This window comes from Triturus cristatus, chromosome 4_1, assembly GCF_964204655.1.
Source record: "Triturus cristatus chromosome 4_1, aTriCri1.1, whole genome shotgun sequence".
Lineage (NCBI taxonomy): Eukaryota > Metazoa > Chordata > Amphibia > Caudata > Salamandridae > Triturus > Triturus cristatus.
In genome coordinates this window covers 367,480,064-367,496,099 of record NC_140585.1, presented here as the reverse complement: position 1 = coordinate 367,496,099, position 16,036 = coordinate 367,480,064, and the positions used below count along the sequence as shown (strand labels likewise).

Below are 16,036 nucleotides of genomic sequence, written 5' to 3'. Positions count from 1 at the left end.
GCAGAGATTTATTGCGTATTGCTCTGGTGATTTTACATTTGCATAAAGATGTAAAGGGGGAGCATTTTTTTTATGTAGAAGCAGACTCTTAGCACACACCATTTTATTGGATTACCATTGGAATTTTCAAAAAAATGATTTTTCAAATTATCATTTGGCCTAATGGAAAGGTAACCAATTGTAATGTGGACTTTTTTAATTTTTTATGAAACTTTCGAAAACCAAAAATTTAGACAAAATCGGTAACATCTGCACAATTTAAATTTTGGAATGTTATTGGATTGCCATTGGAAATTTATTCAAAAAAGATTTTTAAAATTACTATTTGGCCATAAGGAAAGGTAAACAATTGTATTGTGGACTTATTTAATTATTAATTAATCTTTCGGAAACCAAAATGTTAGAGAGAATCGGTAAGATCTGTACAATTTAAATTTTAGAATTTTATTGGATTACCATTGGAAATTTAATCAAAAAAGAATTTTAAAATTACTATTTGGCCTAAAGGAAATGGAACCAGATGTATTGTGGAGTTATTTGAGATATAATATTTTTGTGATTATACTTCTGAAACAAAATTGTCAGACGGTATTTTAAAGAAATAATTATTGATATTAGATGATATTTTTTTAGAATATTATGCATTTCTATAATGTTATGTTTAAGTAAAAAGAGATTGTGGGCTTTTTTAAAACAATCTTTGAGATTGTTATTTTTTTTTTGCCCGCTGTTAAATGATGAATGCAATTGCTTTCACAATTTATAGTGAAATGCAATATATTCTGAAAACAGCAAAAAAAAGGCAAAAAATTTTTGGGGAAAAATATGTAAATACGTGTACTGTGTTATATATTGATTTATTAAATATTAATACTTTTTTCTTTTTTTTCAGATTGTGAAAGAAAATTTTCAAAAAAAACCAACCATTTTTTCAAGTAATTTCAATTACATTTTAATTAAAAATTAAATTGTTGGGTGGGACAGGTAACTGAGAAATTAGAAGGTCTCTTTCTTCCACTTTATCTCAAAAAGATTTTTAGTATTTAGTTATTAATTCCTCAAGGATCTTGAGATGTGGTAATTGATTTTTAGTGTTTTTAAAAAAAAAAAAAAAATACGCTTACCGTACGCGTACGGTAAAAAAAAAAAAAAAAGTTTTAAAGAAAAAATAAAAAGTTGAGAGGTAAGGTTGGCTCTTAAAAGAGCCGTTGTGTTCATGCAGGGACAGAGGAAAGGAAGTATGGGAACATTAGCTGGTTGGACATTTGTGCTGATCTATTCTGTTGTTAATGAGGGAAACACTGGTCTCCCTGTGAACAATTAGATCATGGCAAAATGAACACCGCATAGTAACCCTACCAAACCGAGGGTTCATTTCCAGAGGTTCAGAAAAAGGTGATTGTGCCCCCACAGATGAAGGGCTCTGCTGAGCTTCCGAAGAAGGACTCGGCTGAGCTGCTGTGGATGTGCTCGCTCGACTTACTGAAGGGTTGCCCCTAGTATGTCGTGCATGTGTCCTAGGATGCACATCCTCAAGGTGTCTCAACATAGTGTGATTCCCAAAGGAATACTTCTTGTTGGGATTACCTCGCGAAAGTACACGCTGGCACAGCTTGCAAGTCACCAGTGCAGCATTGACTTTTTTCTCACCCTCTGGAAAAGTGAAATACTCCCATATGAAAGAGCCCTTCTGTTTCCTCCTTCTCTGCCTGATGGTGGTGCTGTTAGCCTCACTCTCAGCAGAAGAGTGCTGGTCTGCCATCGTATCCCAAAGACAACTCAGCTCCTTCTCCTAAGGGATCACAAGCAGAAATGAGGGGAATGGGTGTGGTGTAGGAGAGTTCTAGAACTGAAAGTAGTTTCAACCAATCAAAAGTTGTGTTTCATGATCACATGACCCACCGTGCGCGTACGTTACGCTTACGTTACGCTTACGGTGCGCTTACGGTAAAAGTGCGCATGCGCGTAAAAAAGACACGCGCTCGCGCGCATGCGCAAAACAGTCACTCTACAACACTTCCGCGTAACGTGCGCGTGTAGCGTACACGCCTACGCATCCCACGCACAGTACGCGCGGCTACGCAAATTGCGTAACTATACGCAAACAGAGTAGATAAATTACAAACATTGCGTAAACCGTACGCTTACCGTACGCGTAATAAAAAAAAAAAAAAAAAAAAAAAAAAATATATATATATTTTCTATGTTATACTAATATATCTTACCTGTTTGGTAAAAAAAAAAAAGAGAAAACTTGATATATTGCATATTTTTTTTTAAAAAACAGTGTTTTAAGAGAATAAAAAGTTTTAAAAAACTCGTTTTTTTAAAAAAAAAAACACACATTTAAGATAAGAATTTATAATAAAAAAATCATACAAAATCAATAAAAAAAAATATGGGAATCACATATGTTATAGGTAAGAATTAGCATTTAAAAAACTATACAAATTCACTGAAAAAACCATGGGAATCACATATGTTATAGTTAGAAATTAGCATTTAAAAAACCTTGCAAATTCACTGAAAAAACCATAGGTTTCACACATGTTATAGTTAGGGATTAGCATTAAAAAAACCTTGCAAATTCACTGAAAAAACCATAGGTTTCACACATGTTATAGTTAGGAATTAGCATTTAAAAAACCTTGCAAATTCAGTGAAAAAACCATAGGTTTCACACATGTTATAGTTAGCTGGACATTTCACTCGTAAAAAACCAATGAAATTTTCCCGTTATAGTTAGTTCAGCTAACTATAACTCGCGCGCCCGCAATGCACTGCTGATCACGTCACATAGTACATCACTCATGACATGGTCAGTGACATCACTCATGACATCACTGATGACATCTCAAATGACATCACTGATGACATCATCCAGTGAATGTGTGTTTTTCTTAAAATTAAATATGTTTTATATATGTATATCTCAAGGTCGATGGAAGAATAAATGGGTATATAAGTGTCTAAATGGATGATTTGTTTTTGAAAAATTGATTGTGTAACTGACTGATTAAGTGTATCTTAGTGAATACATGGCTTAGTGAGTAATGTTTAAATATGTAAATATCTGTATCAGTCTCTCACTTTGTGTATAAGTGGCTGCATGGGTTGGTGAGTAGCTACATGAGTGTCTATATAGGTTATTAGTTGTTTTTTTGAGTATCAGTGTCTATATGGTTCGGTGGGGGGTATTACGTAGTGCATAGGTGCATGAATGAGTGACTCACTGTTTGTATGTGTTGAAGACAGCATATGTGCAGGACTGTATGGGTGGAAGAGTGTGTGTATGGGTGTGTTAGTGAGTGAATGGCTGTCTCAATAGTGTCTTTATGAGTAACTACATATGTTTTAAACTAGTATATGTGACTATTGGTGTATATAAGTGAGTATATGTGAGATTGAGAGATTGAAAGAGTTCCTGTATGAATAAGTATGTGTTTCTATAAGTGTTTGTTTAAAAGACTAAGGATGTGTAAGTTTCTGTAGAAGTAAGTGTGGTGGTGTGTGTATAACTGTATATGCAAGTAAATGTATGTTTCTTTCTTTTTTTCATGAGTGACTATGTGTGTCAGTAACTCTGTGGATGAGTGGCATTGTGTAACAGGATGTATTGGTGTATGAGTACATATGATGTGTGAGTACACGAATGAGTGACTGTACAGGACTGTTGGTGAATGAGTGGATGTGTATGTGGTTCTTAGAATTATTGAAGAGGTTGTTGTAATTGGTATTGGTATGTCCATTTTTTTGAAAATTTCAGTCTCTATTTTTGAATGTGTGTATCAAAGGTTATATTAGGGTGAGAGGTGGTCTGCCACTCTATCACAAGGATGATGTCATCAGTGATGTCATGAGTGATGTCATTTGAGATGTCATCAGTGATGTCATGAGTGATGTCACTGACCATGTCATGAGTGATGTAATATGTGACGTGATCAGCAGTGCATTGCGGGCGCGCGAGTTATAGTTAGCTGAACTAACTATAACGGGAAAATTTCATTGGTTTTTTACGAGTGAAATGTCCAGCTAACTATAACATGTGTGAAACCTATGGTTTTTTCACTGAATATATATATATATATATATATACACACACACATATATACACACACACACACACACACACACACATATATATATATATGAACAATAGTTAATTACCTGTAATCTGTGGTTCTCCGGTATTGGTGTCTTTCATAGATTCACTTGCCTGAATCATTCCCAGTCGTCGTAGTGGGAGTCCCACAGTACAAAAAAAAGCAATAATTATGCATATAAAAACCAAAAAACCTTGGTAACACAAAACCAGGAAGTAAAGTAGCCTTAGCTACAAGAAGAAAACCTTCCACACTTATGACTATCAAAGTCATTATGTACAGTCCAAACTGCAGCCCCCACCAGAAAGGCGACAGCACCCACCAGAATGTTCTCCTCAGAGGCTCAGACTCTCAGATTTTCTCGCACAGGAGTGAACCAAAGTATAACAACCCAATAGCCTCTGAGGGGAGGTGGGCGGGTTGCAAGTGAATCTATGAAAGACACCAATACTGGAGAACCACAGATTACAGGTAAGTAACTATTGTTCTTCTCCAGTATTTAGGGTGTCTTTCATAGATTCACATGCCTGAATCAGAGTAGATAGCAGTACAGATCATAATGTTCATAAGACGCAACTTATGTACCATAGTAAATACACATCACCAAAATGTATACTTATATATAAATACATCTGTGTTCAATATATACAGAACAATTTCAAGATAAAGAAAACAGTATGGACTAAGCGTCTTATAGAAAAGAGCATAGTGGAGGAGGGAGAACAGAGGCTCACCTTATTTGAAAAGACTGCGGAGAACAGCTTGTCCCACTGATGCATCTGCATCACTTGAGGCGTCCAAACAGTAGTGCTTGGTAAAAGTGTGTCTGTTGGACCAGGTTGCCGCTCTACAGATCTGATGAAGAGGCACGCCGGCAAAAAGAGCGGTGGATGAAGAAATTGCTCTTGTAGAATGCGCTCTTGGGGTTGCCTGCAACGGTCTTTCCGCTTGTTCAAGGCATAAACAAATTGCAGTAGAAATCCAACGAGCTATGGTTGGTTTGGAGACAGAATGTCCTTGGCGCAATCTACCATATGCCACAAACAGTTGGTCTGATTTACGTATTGTTGCTGTCCGTTGTAAGTAGAACTTGAGACATCTTCTGATGTCAAGGGAATGCAAGGCCCTTTCCGCAGCTGTGAGCTGATTTGGGAAAAAAAAGTCTTTAAAATTATAGGTTCATTAAGGGCGAAATCCACAGGAACTTTTGGCATGAAGCTGGGATTAGTGCGTAGCACTACAGATCGATGTAAATTGCAGAAAAGGTGGATGAATAGTGAACGCTTGAAGGTCACTGACTCTTCTTGTTGATGTCAGAGCCAAAAGCAAAGAAACCTTCCAAGAAAGGAACTTTAAGTCCACTTTATGAATAGGTTCAAAGGGGTGCCGCATAAGTTGTGTAAGCACTATATTAAGGTGCCAGGATGGAGGTGGACGTCGAATAGGGGGAAACATCCTAAACAACCCCTTGAAGAATTGCTGAATGACTATCTGAATAAAGAGAATTAGAACCATCCTGCCGAAACCTTGAAATTGCCGCCAAGAACACCTTCAAAGTAGAATGGGAGAGGCCCGATCTCTCCAAATGAAGAAAGAACGGTAAAAGTTGTTCTGGTTTTGCATGAATAGGGTGGATATTGACAGATTGATACCACATGCAAAACCTCTTCCATTTTAGTTTGTAAGTTTTGATAGTAGCAGGTGCTCGAGCATTAGCTAAAACTTCCTGACAGTCCGCAGGAATATTTAGGTGTGCAAATTCAAGGTGTTGAGGAGCCATGCCGCTAATCTCAACGATGCTGGGTCCGGATGACAGATCCGTCCGTTCTGGATAGACAGAAGTTTCGGTATTGGCTGAAACTGAATGGGTTTGCACTCCGAGAGGAGGAGAAGTTCAGTGAACCAGTATTGGCGAGGCCACCTGGGAGCTATGAGGATCATGCGGCAAGGTTGTTTCTTGATCTTGCGGAGAACTCATGGAACCAACGGAATCGGTGGAAAGGCGTAGGCATATATCTGCGACCAGTTCATCGAAAACGCATTTCCGCATGAGTTTTGTGGGGAACCCAGCTTGCAAAGGATGGGCATTTGCGGTTCTGGCTGGTCGCAAACAGGTCGAAAGCTGGGCGCCCCCACTCTCGAAAAACTCTGTTTAAGGTTGGTTGATGTAGCTCCCACTCGTGGTGGATGTTGTGGACCTGCGGAGGGAATCCGCTAGAACATTGGCGACCCCTGGGACATGAATGGCTGAAAGGCTGATCTTGTGACGAATCGCCCAGTCCCAAATCTCTTGAGCTTCTTGAGATAGTATGGCTGACTTTGTCCCTCCCTGCTTGTTCAAGTAATGCATACTTGTAGTATTGTCCGTTCGAATTAGTAAAGAGGTTCCTCTGATGATGGTTCGAAATGACTTCAGAGCCAAGAAAAAGGCTCGTAACTCCAGAAGGTTGATATGCCACTTCTTTTGCTGGAACGTCCATCTGCCGTTGACTGTCATCCCTTGAAGGTGCGCCCCCCATCCCTAGAGGGAAGCATCTGTGGTAATGGTGAAATCCGGCATTTTGACCAGAAATGCACATCCTTCCCTTGTGTTCTTTATTTGGCTCCCCCAATGAAAGGCTTCTCGCATCCGAAGAGTGATGCGAACGATGTCCTCGAAAGACCCCGAAATCTGGAGCCATTGAAGGATGAGTTCCTCTTGCAATGGCCTCATTCTGTAACGGCACTTGGGTATCAGAGGGATGCAAAAAGAAATCATCCCTAGGAAGTACTTGTACAAACGGACTGAAACACACTCTTTTGACAGCAATAAGCGAGCGAGATTACAGATCTTGAGTGGTCTTTCTTTTGAGACGAAAGCCTGAGCTAGCCTTGTGTCCAGTGTGGCTCCCAGAAAAGCCTTTCTCTGTGATGGAGTCAGATGATATTTTTCGAAATTTATGGAGAGACCCAGAGATTGGAATAGTAGCAGACACTTCTGAAAATGTGCGTCTGCGGTTTGAAAAGCATTCGTCTTGATAAGGCAATCGTCCAAGTAAGGGAAAATTTGAATGCCCTGTAGCCGAAGGTGTGTGGTCACTGGTGCTATAACCTTTGTAAATACACGGGGTGCTGAACGAAGACCAAACGGAAGGACTCTGAATTGAGTCTCTGCCAGCCACTCTGACCCGTAGACATTTTCTGTGTCTGGGTAGGATTGGTACATGAAAATAAGCGTCTTGGAGGTCGAGGGTGGCCATGTGATCCCCCGCCGAAAGTAATTGGAGGATTTCTTGAAGTGTTACCATTCGGAAGGATAACTTTTGAGGTATTTGTTTAGGGCGCGAAGGACAAGAATGGGGCGCCATTCTCCCGACTTTTTTAGAATTAGGAAAAATCTCGAATAAAATCCTGTTCCTCTTTGTAAAGGAGGGACCTTTTCGATTGCTCCTTTCTGAATAATCAGATTTATTTGGGAAAGGTCATTTGGGACGAGAGTTTGGGAGAATTTTTATGAACTCCAAAGCTTGGCCTCTGGCCACTATATCTAAAACCCACTTGTCTGTTGTAATTCTGGACCAGTTCGAGTAAAAGTGGGATATTTTTCCTCCAATTTTTGACTGGGGCAACGGCAGAGATGGTGGCAGTTGGCAGATCTCACTGTTTTTTATTTGAATCCTGTCCACGATAGGATTGCTTCCTTCTTGATTGCGAGTAGGAGTTACCTCGCTGTCCGTATGATTGCTGTTTGTAGGGTTGAAACCTTTGATTACTTTGAGAGGTTTGATAAGATCGTTGCTGATTGTAACCTCCCCTATTGGAGAAGGATCCGTGTCTTTTGGCAACACAAAAGGACTTACGAAATTGCAGGCTACCAAGAGACCTCGCTGTCTCGGTGTCTTTAATAGCCTGAAGGGCCTCATCAACATGTTGGCCGAATAGTGACTCCCCATCGAACGGCATGTCAATAATCTTGGTTTGAACCTCTTGGCGAAAAGATGTCGATTTCAGCCAACCTTGTCTCCTCAGTACTGCTGCACCAGTTAATTTTCTAAATCCTGTGGACGCAACATCCACGGCTGCGTCGATGATTTCCGCAGAGGTATACTCTCCCTCCTGTAAAATCTTCAAGGCCTCGGACTTGGAAGGTTCTGGCAGCATGTTAATGTAGGGGGAGATGTCGGACCACATTTGCCTATCGTATCTCCCTAATATGGCTAGGGAATTTGCAGTCCGGACAGTCGTCAAAGCCATAGTGGAAACCTTTTTTCAATCAAATCTAACCGCCTAACATCCCGGTCTGGCAGAGCTGTTACAGGTGAAGAGGGGTTCCTGGCCCGTCTCTGCGCCGCTTGGGCGATGACAGAGTCAGCTTTTGGTTGGCCTATGAGGAATGCAGGTGAATCACTCGGCGCCTTATATTTTTTGTCTAACCGAGGCAAGACTGCAGGAAGAGAATTTGGTGCTGCCATGATCTTCAACCCTTCCTTCCAGATAAAATCTATGATGGGAATTGTCCTGATCTGTTTTCGTGGTTGGTCTTTAAAATCATAAAGAAAGCAGTCATCTTTCTTTGTCTCCATAGGTACGAGAAACCTCTTCGTTGCCCTCTCCATAAGGAGATGAAAACCTCCGATATCCACAGAATGAGAGTCCACGGGAGCTGGAGCGGACGGTGATGGAGTTTGAATTTGGTATTCGTCCCACTCCGACAGAACAGACTGATCATCCACCTCTACCTATTCCCTGTCATCATCTGTCGTATTAGCATCATGGGAATGACGAGATGGCACTGGAGAAGGTGGTCTAGGAGATTGTAAAGAGGTTACAGGAACCCTTGGCATAGGCGTGGATGGAAGAGACTCCGCCGATTCAGATGGAGGAAAACGACAATAATAGTCCTGCAACATATATTGCAAATTATTAAGCAAGTCCAAAGGCATTTGTGCTGTGGGAACTGTGACAGGAGCTGGAACTTGAGGCTCAGGACAAGGTTCCTCACTCCTGGTTGTCATCTTGGTATTCTATAAACAATTCCGATGGACTCCTAGCGGTGCGGAATCTATCATCCTCTCCTGATTCCTCTTCTTCTTCTTCCTCCTCAGAATCTAATAATTGCTCAGGCAACTTCAATGGGGAAAGGGCTTCCAATGAGGAGCCACGACGTTGTAGTAAAGAAGCCGCCGTTGTAGGCAGGGCGGAGGAAGCAGTAGCCGATGTTGCAGACCAAACTTGTAAATCCGTGCAGGAAGACAAAAGAGGCGTCGACAAGTGTGCCGTCGACGAGATCGTTGTCGATGGAGCTGGCGTCAGAAAAGTGAGTGTCGACGAAGCAGCTGTTTTCGTTGACGAGGCAGTCTTCGTCGACGAGAGGTTCACCGTCAACAAGGCAATCTTCGTCGACGAGGTAATCTTCGTCGACCAGGCAATTTTCGCCGACGATGAGTCATTCTTCGTCGACGAGGTAGTCTTCGACGACGAGGTGGCCGTCGACGAGGCAGTCGTCGTCGACGAGGTAGTCTTCGACGACGAGGTGGCCGTCGACGAGGAAGTCTTCGTCGACGCAGCAGTCGTCGACGAGATCTGTTTAACCCTTACCGTCGACGGAGCGCTGACGAGAGATGAAATCTCCGTCGACGAGATGGGTCGAACAGCAACGGAGACCAGCGTCGACGGAGAAGAAGCCGATGTAATGATCATCTTGGGTCTCGGCGACGAGAAGGTAACCGTCGACGTAGAAGTAGCGTCGACGATGATAATAGTCGACGAAGGAGCCGTCGACGACGGAACTTTCTGCTGAGGTAAATCTTTGTCAGGAAGTCTTTTTGGTGCCAGAGACTTTCCAGTCTTTCTCGGGGGCGTAGCAGGCTTAGATTTTGAAGGTGGAGAAGCCTTTTTTGAAGAGGAAATAGAAGGCAAGCTAGAGCCCTTAGCAGGCTGGACTTTTCTCAACACCTTAGCCCCAGGAGATAAGTCTTCCTCAGCCATCCTCTTTCTAGAGGACATAGATGAACCAGAGACTACACTTTCCACCTCAGATAAAAGGTTATCCTTGTCCTTAATCTTCTGTAGCCACATAAGTAGGCACCCTTCTCTATCTCTGAGGGTCTTTTGAGGGAAGGTGCTGCAGATCTTACAATCCCTCACCTCATGATCTGGATAGAGGCAGTAAATGCACTTCTTGTGGGGTCTTCAGAAAATAGCCGGAGCTTCCCACAAGATTCACAAGGCCTAAAGAGAGACCTCTTAGAAGATGACATCTTGAAGATAAGCAAAAAACCAGAAAAAACTGATGTACTGAGCAGAGCTCAGGGAGACTCCTTTCACACGACGTGCGGTAGAAAATCTGAGAGCCTGAGCCTCTGAGGAGAACATTCTGGTGGGTGCTGTCACCTGATTGGCTGGAGTTTGGACTGTACATAATGACTTTGATAGTCATAAGTGTGGAAGTTTTTTTTCTTGTAGCTTAGGCTACTTTACTTCCTGGTTTTAAGTTACCAAGGTTTTTTGGTTATTATATGCATAATTATTGCTTTTTTATGTACTGTGGGACTCCCACTCCGACGACAGGGAATGATTCGGGCATGTGCATCTATGAAAGACACACTAAATACTGGAGAAATATATACACACACACGCACACACATATATATATTATATATATATATATACACATACATACATACACACATATATACACACACATACATATATACACACACATATATATATACACACACATATATATATATACACAGATATATATATATATATATATATACACACACACACACACACACACACACACACACACACACACACACACACACACACTTCACTGGAAAAACCAAAGGTTATAGGGACGTTATAGTTAGGCTCGGATTTCACGTGTGCAAAACTATTGAGTCAGCAGTTATGGTTACCTTAACTAACTATACATTACGACTATTTAAAAATAACTCATCCAATCATGCCAACGATTTACTTTCTTCCTAAGGTGCACAAAGACACAGTAGATCCCCTGGGCAGACTGATAGTCCGCTCAATAGGTGTACTATTGATAAATACTTCAAGATTTATTGACATACTCCTCTTCCCATATGCAAAGAATCTTACCTCTTATTCGCAGGACTCGCAGTATTTTTTAAATAGAATAAACGAGTTACCCTGGAAATCAAACTATCATATGGCTACAGTGGATGTCACATTATACACCCTAATTCAACATTCAGATATGATTGAAGCATGTAAATATTTTTTACACACTTCCTCTATCTCTGTGCTACAACACTTCAATATGTTGCTGGGTATGATCAATTTCTGTCTTCATTATAATGTTTTTTATTTACCAATAAACATTTTTTACAAGTACAAGCAAAGCCATGGGTGCATCATTTGCGACCACTTTCGTGAATCTGTATGGGTCGTTGGGAAGCAGAAATAGCCTGGAGTGAACAGAACAAAATTAACATGGAGAGAATGATTCTGTGGGTCCATTTTATAGATGACCGTTGTTTAATAAGGGAAGGCAAAAAATCGGACTTAGAATGTTTTTTTTAAATCTTTGAATCAGAAGAACTTAAAATTGAAATTCACTTGATATTTAGGACAAAGATAACTTTTTTTAGATATCAAATTCTATATAGGGGGGAGAGAAAATGTGTCCCAAACTGTATAGAAAACCCACGAGTACCAACAGCATACTATATGCAATAGTGGACATCCCCTACCATTGGAATGGAGTGTCCCTTATAGAGAGTTCTTAAGGGTAAGACAATCCTGCTCTAAGGAATCCGATTTTAAGGCATAATCCACGGTAATGTTTGAAAGACTGCAGGCGAGAGGATATCCAGAGATGGTCCTGAATAATGCCCTAAACACAGCTGGATCAAAAAAACGTGAAATTTTACTAATAACTAAAGGCACAGATGAGAGATGTAAGAATGAAAGACAGACCATCAGGTACATTGCAGATTACAATACATCTAGTGGAAAAGTAAGAATCCTGTTAAGGCACAGTTGCAAAATTTTACAAATGGATGAGGATATGAAAGGTACTTCCCGGATCACCAAATATCACTTACAGAAAAGCTCCCTCTCTAGATCTCCTTAAGCGCAGCTACATTAAACCAGTCAGCGAGCAGGGCAACATGAGTAACTAGCTCTTGAATTAAAAGAAAGGCTCTTTCAAATGTGCTAAATGTAAAGCTTGCAAATATGTTCAGAATACAACGGGCTATGATACTGTAAATGGGAAAAAGAACAAAATACAGGAGAGAATTACATGTGAAATGGAATCAGTAGTGTATGTCGTGGAATGCATCTGTTGCATGAAATACGTGGATTGTACCATCATCAAATTAAAGCTCCGTATTTTGTAACATCTGAGAGCCATAAAAAACGAGGACTTCCAATATGGTATGGCAAACATGTTTGGGAAATACATGATGGAAGATTGGAAAATATGAAGTACTATGGCATAAAACATGTTATGGAATGACCTTGAGGATGGAATTGGAACTTAACCAAGAAGAATCCAAAAATACTATTGATGGGTACCGAAATTCCCTATGGACTGAACACAGATGCTGAGTTTTATAATCATCTTTAAAGAAGGAATAAAAGGACCGAAAAACCATGCAATCTCTCCTTGCTCTTCCACTTATTTGGTGCAGGAACAAAAGTGACATAAAGGAAGAGTAGATAATTTCTTTTAGATTTTCACTCTAATAAGGAGATAGGGTAAACATATGGAACATGAGGAGGCAATGAAGGGACAAACTGAAAATAGGAATTTACATTTATGAAAATAGTTGAACTTAATACCTTTTTCCTCACTTGCACTTTATGAAAAATGATAATTGAACAACAGTAGGAATGGGAGTTATTTGTGAATGGTGGTAGAACTGACTCTGAACAGAAATTTAATCAGACATATTTATTATTCATCCTCTATATTTACCTCTGTTGTAGGTTTTCTTAACTGTAGGACTTTGCCCCCCCCCTTTTCTCTCTTCTTTTTTATGTCTCCCCCCTCTTTTTGGGATTTTTAAATATAGTACTGTACGCAACTTTTGGACAGATGAGGGAACAATATTGTTTACGAGTAGGCACTTTATTGGCAATAATATCTCTAATAGGTTACTTGAATTTAGTACTGTATGAAACTTTTTACACATGTTGAGTGTACGGTTTACAACTAGTGGGCACTTTATAATTGGCTCTCTGATCTAGTAAAAACTCTTAAGGATCTTATACTGAGGGGTGGCTTTGTCTACATTTAAATGGAGGATCTTTACATAAAATAGTGCAGGGATCGGAAGAGGTAAAGAAAAGCAAAAAAAGCAACAAAAAAAGTAACTAGAAAGAGAAAAGAGGGCAAAAGGGGAATCAAGAAGCATTAACAGGTCAATAAGAGTATATTGATCCAAATAATCCCTTCAAATTAGGGAAAATGCACTTGATTGCATTTCAAACTGCCAGGAAATCAGGTACCATTAAGAAGCTGACTTGCAGGTCATAGACACAGTAGCCTGCTTGCATTTCCCACTGTGATCCTGCATCTGTCATTTACTTGCAACTGCCCTCCTTCTAGCACCTTGCTAGAAAACTCTGTTCCCTTGCATAATTTGTGTTGAATTACGTAGGTGGGGTTATCCAAGTACCTTTCCTTCTTCATAAAGCTAAAGCACTGGAGAGCTGTTACTAAGTTCCATTATGTGATTGATGGGTTTGGAATCTCTACATCCACATTATCTTACTTGGACTACGCACCTCACTACCCTGAAAGTCAAATGCTGAAAGGGTATACTGTGTGCTCAGTTTTAAGTAACCAAAGTAGTTCAGTTCTGGGGATATAAGGGACAAAAGGCCTCAACCCACTCGATTGAGCACAAGTAACCTCTGCATTCCCTTGGAGCCCCAAAACGGTTTTGTCATAGTGGTCGACAGACTAGATTTTGTGACACGTTTTTGTGCATTTTGTGGGTGGTAGCAATAGTTTAGCATTTGCAAAAAAATAATAAAACTTCCTCACCTGTCTTGAATGTTCTTTCTGACAATAAGGAAGTAAGATTTAATTAACCGCTCAATCACTTCACAGTCTCGTTGCTCACGGGCAGAGAGTTTACGTGCAACAGGAACAGGCTAAATTAAGAAATAAGAACAATATGAATCAAAAAAGAACAGAAAATCCCAGCTTTTCACTTGTCACAAGATAGAGGTTAATCGTCTTCTATATATTTGCTAAGCATTATTAAACCAATTAGATACATTTCGTGAAGATTACATTTTTCATAATGAATTTCCAATTAGTTCCAATGTATCCAACGGTTACATAAGACTAGTGCAGTATGATTCGCTTTCATACTGTAGGAAATCTCTGCAAAGGAAGGAACATTCAGTGTGCTGTTTAAATTGACATTCCAGGTTTCTATTGGAACTTCCAAATGTCCCAAACATATTTTAAAAACTGATCATCCTTAATGTATCAAAATGTGAGAAAACAATTTTGGAGAAGAGCCACTAAGATCTTCAGAAAAAGCTTACCAAGACAATATGCTGCTGAAATGACTGGTATGAACATTAGCTTTCAAACAGTAGTGCTCTGCAAAAGTGTGGAGGAATGGTCGTATGGCTGCCTTACTGAGCACTAAAACAATCATATAGCAGTGAGACTGGTGCTTCCTACAAGTTGCTTGTAATTAATCCAAAAGCCAGGAAGAATCGAGATTAATGATCCAATCAGAATCACAGACACCAGTGAGATAACACCAGTGAGATCAAGGATCTGGACATCTGCCGTTCACTATGTGAATTTCGGTCTCAGGAAGGAGAGACAAGTCAAGTTTAGGAAAGAAAAAAAGGGTAGGGCAAGGGAGAGCATAGCAGAAATTACCTAGATTAGGGATGCACCCTTATCTAGAACCAGTGATGGCAGTAGAAACACAAAGAATCACTTCATATCTTAGCTGGAGTAAAAAGGAAAGGCCTGTATTTGAGGTCTTAATACTTTCAGATGCGGCCTTGTGAGAAATCCTCTACAGAATCCATAAATGGTCTGCAACTTTCTTAATCTGTTTGAGCAAAACCATGAGGTTTAAGTACTGTGGATTTTGGCCTAGGGTATCGCTGAAAGAGCAGAGTACTGTCATGTAGATTCAACACTAAGATGGTCGAAGGGGCACTAGGGCCAATTCCAAAATGTCCTGAGTGCCCCTTCAACAAATTATAATTGCAAATTAAATGTCTGTGATTTTTTTCATGGGCCTAGCTAACTGGAACACATCAAGCCGTAACTAACAAGTTACTTAGATTTGGTAGTGCCTTATCTAATAGAGACAATATCTAGCCGCAAATTCCTTACCTTTGAATTTCCCTACCTGGCAGACTGGATCCAGAAGATTTCTGATCAGCAGTAGCCCTGTGTCTCGGTAGGTGGTGTCGGTCAGCTCAGAGTAGCGTCATCGGAAGTGAGGTCCACATCATCTATAAAGGCACGCTGACGTCCATTACTTTTCATGACTTTGCACACCAGAAGTCCAGAGCAATGAAGTGCTATGACACCGGTGTGGCCAAACTAGGGCCCTGAAAGCGATCATCCCTTACTCTATAAATCTGTCTGCAGAGCAGGGAGAATGGGTGGGTCGGTAAGGAATCTGCCGCTAGATATAGTCTCTAACAGATAAGGTGTTACCAAAGGTAAGTAACTTGGTCATCTGATAGGGCATCTAGCTGCAGATTTCCTACAGTTGAATAGATACCCAAGCAATACCATCCCCGGTTAGAGTAAGAAGTGCAGCAGGACCGAACAGGCGAAAGGCCTGTCACTGCAACCTGACTGTCGCAGCAGTATTGCTTGGTAAACATGTGCAGGGACGCCCAAGTTGCTGCCTGACAAATGTTCAGGTCTGTAACTCCATGGGCTAAAGCAGTGGTCACAGCCATAGCTCTAG

At 40.5% G+C, this 16,036-nt stretch overlaps 1 protein-coding gene across 4 annotated transcripts in view; it reads right to left on the bottom strand.

The window, feature by feature from the left end:
• Positions 1-16,036, bottom strand: part of DNM1L (dynamin 1 like) — a 610,546-nt gene that overhangs the window by 43,472 nt on the left and 551,038 nt on the right. For all 4 annotated transcript variants that reach the window (XM_085652405.1, XM_085652403.1, XM_085652402.1 and 1 more), the window contains one exon: positions 14,119-14,228. In XM_085652405.1, the coding sequence (XP_085508531.1) occupies positions 14,119-14,228 (110 nt within the window). The remainder of the gene's footprint in view (positions 1-14,118; positions 14,229-16,036) is intronic.